Below are 6,000 nucleotides of genomic sequence, written 5' to 3' on the forward strand. Positions count from 1 at the left end.
CAGACGGAAATCTGGGTTTGGTACATTTGATGACTCCTGTTATAAATAATCTTATATAGAATTTCTGTAACTGAAAGCTAAGATTTGTGAGGGAACTGGAAGTTTTTCTTTATTGAATGTGTTGGCAAAAAAGAGATTTACCTAAATAGTAAAGAAAACCTTTTCAGCATTTCTATGACTACCTAGATAATTCCATAATTCCAGAATGTATGTATTCACTTATTTCTTAAAGTTACTGATTTTAATCTCGAAAAACAAATGTAATATTTGGAGTTTTCACTAATTCTGATCAGCTTTCTTTCCTTTATTATAAGCAAACATTTAATGTAGAAAGGTATAATAACATAATTCGGTGATTATTAAATTGAATTTATTTTTATATTAGTAGATGAATGGATGTGGACATAAACACGTACAGTTGAATTTAGGTTCACAAACCTAGTATTCTGTTTTGAGTGTTACATTTATGGATTCCTTATAAGCAATTTTTACTGTACAGTGCCTTTTGATATCACAGTATTTTAATAAATGCCATTGGTCATAGTGGCCAATATACAATATTGATTATTAAATCTAGTATGTTTACTCTTCTCAGAGATTCGTCAGAGAACAGTTGCTCAAAGAAACCTTTCTCCAGCACCAGCAAGCTCTAGTCAGGGACCTCCTCAACAAGTTCCAGTATCTCCTGGACCACCAAAGGATTCTTCAGCCCCTGGTGGACCACCAGAAAGAACTGTTACTCCAGGCCTTCCATCAAACATGTTACTAAGACGTCTTGGATCCCCTGCTACTTCAGTGCCTGGAATGGGTAAACAGAGCACTTAATGTTATTTACAGTTTATATTGTTTTCTCTGGTTACCAATAAAACAGGCCATTTTCAGATAGTATGGAAATGGCATTTCATTTGGAAATAGCAGAGCAGTTATCTGATTAAGCAGGAGTTCCATATTCAATTAGCCATAACTCTTTACAGCTGGCACCTTGTGATACTGAAACCTATTTCTTGAGCTCATTTAACTGTTATGGCTTCTTTGTTTAAATGGCAATAAAACTGTAGTATTCTGTAGTCAACAATATAACATACCTTTTTATATTCAACTTTAGAATGGCTTTATATTTATATATAATAGGAATAAAGAGAACACTTCTGGCAAGTATTTTTTTTTTCACTAATCCCTCCACATTTTTATTTTTGCAGGTACAGTTTTAAATATGATAACATATTTCAAGAAGAATATTCTTGCATTGTAATGCTCACTATTTTGTTAATATAGATTATAGATTTTTTTTTCTAAGTCTTAGAATCTTAATATTTTCTGATTTTTTTATAAGCTTCTATTAACATTGCCTTTTATTTCTTGGATTCTGTTTTAGTGTTGTATCTGTAGGAGATTTTGCATTCTGGAGCACACATTTAGCATACTCCTCTAGGGTTTTGTTTGAAGTGGGAATGGGACATGGAAATGCACAGTGTTAGCATATCACATAATTTCATTTGGATTTCTGTTTAAATGATTGAATGCTAATAGTATTTATTTTAGGATACTTTTAATTTAGGTTACTTTTATATTTCATGATAAATTATTAACATAAAATATAGTGATTCTGAAGCTAGGTAATCATTGTCATAGGTAATTAGATCATTAATGTATAAAATCAATAAAAATCTGAATGTTACTTATTTTAGATATTTTTTGCCTATTTTCCTTAAAAATGCAGCATAAAATTTTAGATTAGAAAAGTATTAATTTATAAACAAATTAGGAAAATGACTACAAATAAAATGTGTACAAATCTTACAGCTTTTAAAATAACTTAGAACATAGCTTTTAAGTTTGACATGTAGTGACATTACTATCAGACAGTTCTATTTTAATGAACTTTGTTAAATTGCTTAAAAACTAACCATTTTTCAGTTGTTTTGTAGTTAAATTGAGGTGCTCATCTTTTATAAGTCACAGTGTCAATAGCTGAAAACTTGTAGTTATGTACATTTGTGAATCCAGTTTTAAAGAAATAAAAGTATAGCAACTTATATACTAATATACTAATAAAAACTGTATTATATATACAAGGCTACAGAAGCAACAATGACCTAAATTTTGCTAAAGTTTCTTATTAGTTTCTGTGTGAAACAGTTTATATTGTACATTAGCAAAAATATGAATGAGTTGAATGATTTATTATAGTATTGGTTAATTCATTTTTTCATTTTACCATATTTGTGCAAGAGAATCAATTTAATATGTATTACCACAGAGCGCCCATATGTTTGAAAATTAATAAACAGCAGGTACTTGATAATTTGCCAAGCTATATAAAAATGACCAGTGTTCTACAATGATTGCTTTCAAGGCTTGTGTTAATTACTGTTGTTCTTAGCAGCATGAATGTGAAGATGTATCATTTAAAGTTATTATTATGCCAGGTTTGATTTAGTATACTTTTTTGAAATCTATTCTTTTGTATGTTCCATTTGCTTTGTGGACACGTTCACTTTAAATATATAGAAGTAGGGCTGGGGTTATAGCTCAGTGGCACAAGTGCCTGGCTGGCAAGCACAAGGTCCTTGGTTTGATTCCTAGTACCCAAAAAAAAAAGTAGAAGTGAAATAATATGGTGAAAGTTGCATTAAATGCTTTGAAATTCTAATTTGGGAACTGGGAATGGAGCTTAATGGAGAATGTTTATGTATAATGCCTTTGGTTGTTTGGTTGGTTGGTTGATTGGTTGTTGGTGGTTGGTGGTTGATTAGATTGATTGATTGATTCTTTAAAGACGGGGTCTTGCTATATAGTTCATACTGGCCTTGAACTAATTGTAGCCCAGGCTGGCTTTGAACTTGTAGTGATCCTATTCCTGCCTAAACCTGCCAAGTGCTGGGATTACAAGCATGTGCTACCACCACTGGTATTACCCTTAGTTTAATTGATAATACTGATTAAACTAAAAAAATACCAGGCCGGCCAAGTAGCTCAGTGGGTTAAAGTCCCTGCAAGCAGGCTCAGGGGCCAGGGGTTCAATCCCCAGGTCCTTCCGTACAGGCCCTGCACCCGGGGTGCACTGAGACAGCAATTGAGACTGAGTGTGATGGTGTGTGCCTGTAATCCCAGCTCTTGGGAGGCTGTAAACAGGTGGATCACTGAGTCCAATCTAGTAGTGAGACCCTGAATACCCTGTAGACCCTAAAAAACCAAAAACCAAAAACCAAAAAAACTAAAAAATATCTAATTTGGCATGCTTCTTCAAGTTGAACATTTGATCATAATGAATTACAGTGACAACTTTTATGCTTATTTTTAATGATAATGGAACATGATTAGCACAAGTAATCAATAATCAGTATCTCATGCACTTCATTAGTAATATTAAGAATTTGCTCTAGAAACTAAACTTTCTTTTCTAATAACAATAATTTTGGTATCAATTATGTCTCTTTTAGATAGTGACAGTGTTTACAGTCATTTATAAAGAACGTTTACATTTCTTATTCCTTAAAGGTATTAATATCTTATTGCTACTTGAAAGCTAGGCTTGAGTATGTTTGTGTCTAGGCATTTTGAAGCATTGTATTCTTGTTTTGCAAGGCTTATTCTAGTAGGGACCTTTTGTGTTTTAGGATCTTCTTCATGTTAACCTCACCTTAATTAATGAATTATTAACCCTTTCTATAATAAATCATTCGTATTTTTGGCAGTGTTCATTCTGTCTTATTTTTAAAGGGAAGCATCATATTTTATGTTATTCTTAATGTCTTTGCAGTGTTTTTTGTGTTGTCTCTCAATTAAGAGTATCTTCTTCCAAATGCTTTTTTTTTTTTTTCTTCAGCTTTCCAAGGTCATAGAGTTGTAATTTATAGAGTATAACATTTGATTATTTTTTAAAGGAGGAAAATAAAAATTTATTATGTACACAGACATGGAAAACACATACTAAGTATATGACTTATTATTTTTAGATAGTAAGACTTTAAAATAATTATTCTTCCATTTCCCATTAGTCTCTTCTATGTGAATTATGTGAATACAATATTTCTTGTCATTTATTTTCTCAGTGATGTTTTATAGAGTTAGTGCTTCTCACTTTAAAAAAAAAATGTATTTAGTACAGGGGTACAGGGTCTACAGGGTCTCACTACGTAGATTGGACTCGTAGTGATCCACCTGTTTTCAGCCTCCCAAGTGCGGGATTAGTTTCCCACATTTTTTATTATATTTTGGTGCCTGTGTGAATGGTATTTTATGAAGTATTTAGAATTTATCGTGGCCAGTATTTATAAAAGCTAGTACTTAGATTTTTGTATGTTGAATTTAATATCCTCTAATGTTCCTGAACTCACTTATTTGTGCTATTGTCTTTCCTTTTTTTTTTACATAGACAATCATAATGTCTGTAAATAAAGAAAATTCTGTTTCTCTTTTTCCAATCTGTCTTCCTTTTACTTATTTTTTTTTTATTCTACTAGCTAAACTTTCAGTACATTTTTAAATAGAAGTGATGAAAATAAATATCCTTTCCTTTTTTAGAAAATAGATATCTCTGTCTCATTATTGATCTTAGGAGCGAAGCAATTATTCTTTAGCAAGAAGTTAACCCCAGGTTTGTTTATTATTATTATTATGCACTGAGAACTGAACTCAAGACCTAGCACTTGCCAGGCAAGTACTGTGCTGCTGAGCTATACACCCTGCCCTCAGGTTTGTTTTTAAATAAATACCTTTTCTCAGGTTGAGCAAGTCTCTTTCTAGTTAGCTGACGGTTTCTATCAGCAGTAGATGCTGAATTTTGTCAAATGATCTTTCTGCATTTATTGAGATATTCATATTGGAATTTGTTCTAATATTTGTTCACTTAGTGAATTACATTGATTTTTTGTTAAATATAACTCACTTTGTCAAGATGTACTTTTTTAAAAATGTATTTAGTACAGGGTCTACAGGGTCTCACTACACAGATCAGACTCGTAGTGATCCTTGCTGTTTTTCAGCCTCCCAAGCACTGGGATTACAGGCACGTACCACCATGGCCAATCTCATTTGCTGTCTCAGCGCACCCGGGGGTGGGACGGGCACAGCAAGCTGAGGATTGAACCCCTAGCCACTGTGTCTGCCTAAGCAGGAGCTTTAATCTGCTGAGCTATGTGTCCAGCCCTACTGTTTTTTTTTTTTTTTGAACATGTACTGTTTTATATATATTTTTACATATCTTTATTTGTAGTTGTAGTCCCATTTGATTTGTTAACATTTTATTAAAAATCTTTATACCAGTGCTCATCAGGGATATTGACATGTGATTTTATTTTATCCTAAGGATATTGGCGTGTAATTTAATTTTATCCTAGGGGTATTGACATGTATTTTTATTCCATTTATTTGTGCTAGAGATAAATCTAAGGGCCTTATGCATGTTAGACAAGTACTGCATCACTGAACTACATCTTCAGCCCTATAATTTTCTTCTATATCCTTTTCTGGTTTTAGTATCAAAATGTTACTGGACCCCTTGGTTCTTTTTTAATTTTCTGGACAAATTTGTGTATAATTGATATCCTTCCCCAAATGTTTGGTGGAATTTTCCAGCTGAAGCATCTGGTCTGAAGATATCTTTCTGGAAATGGTTTTATTTTCTCCTTAAACTAAAAAAGTCAATTTCTTTTTGAGACAGGTTATATAGTACATGCTGGCTTTGAACTTACTAGGCAGCCCAGGCTGGTCTTTTTTTTTTCCATAATTTTATTGAGAGACAAATAGCAATGAGACAGTTTCAAATCAAATTGGGAGGACAGTTTCAATAGTTAACACATTGCATACTCTCTTCCTAGTGGTTATTTGCTGTACAAGATGCAGACATGATATCCTATTTGCAAACACTATTAGAACAGATCCCTCTATTCATTAAGAGAATGTAGCTATATATCTATCCTAACCATTTTGAATACACAGATACAAAATGGCCATTCATCTGTATCACCTTTTTTGTTTACTTCTTTTTCCCATAAT

At 32.5% G+C, this 6,000-nt stretch overlaps 1 protein-coding gene across 5 annotated transcripts in view; it reads left to right on the forward strand.

Annotated features, from left to right (window-relative positions):
• The window catches only part of Lnpk (lunapark, ER junction formation factor), a 90,083-nt gene that overhangs the window by 67,101 nt on the left and 16,982 nt on the right, over nt 1-6,000 (forward strand). For all 5 annotated transcript variants that reach the window (XM_023719214.1, XM_004634735.3, XM_023719213.1 and 2 more), the window contains exon 9: nt 596-808. In XM_023719214.1, the coding sequence (XP_023574982.1) occupies nt 596-808 (213 nt within the window). The remainder of the gene's footprint in view (nt 1-595; nt 809-6,000) is intronic.

The sequence above is a fragment of the Octodon degus genome, unplaced genomic scaffold, assembly GCF_000260255.1.
Source record: "Octodon degus isolate 3935 unplaced genomic scaffold, OctDeg1.0 scaffold00065, whole genome shotgun sequence".
Lineage (NCBI taxonomy): Eukaryota > Metazoa > Chordata > Mammalia > Rodentia > Octodontidae > Octodon > Octodon degus.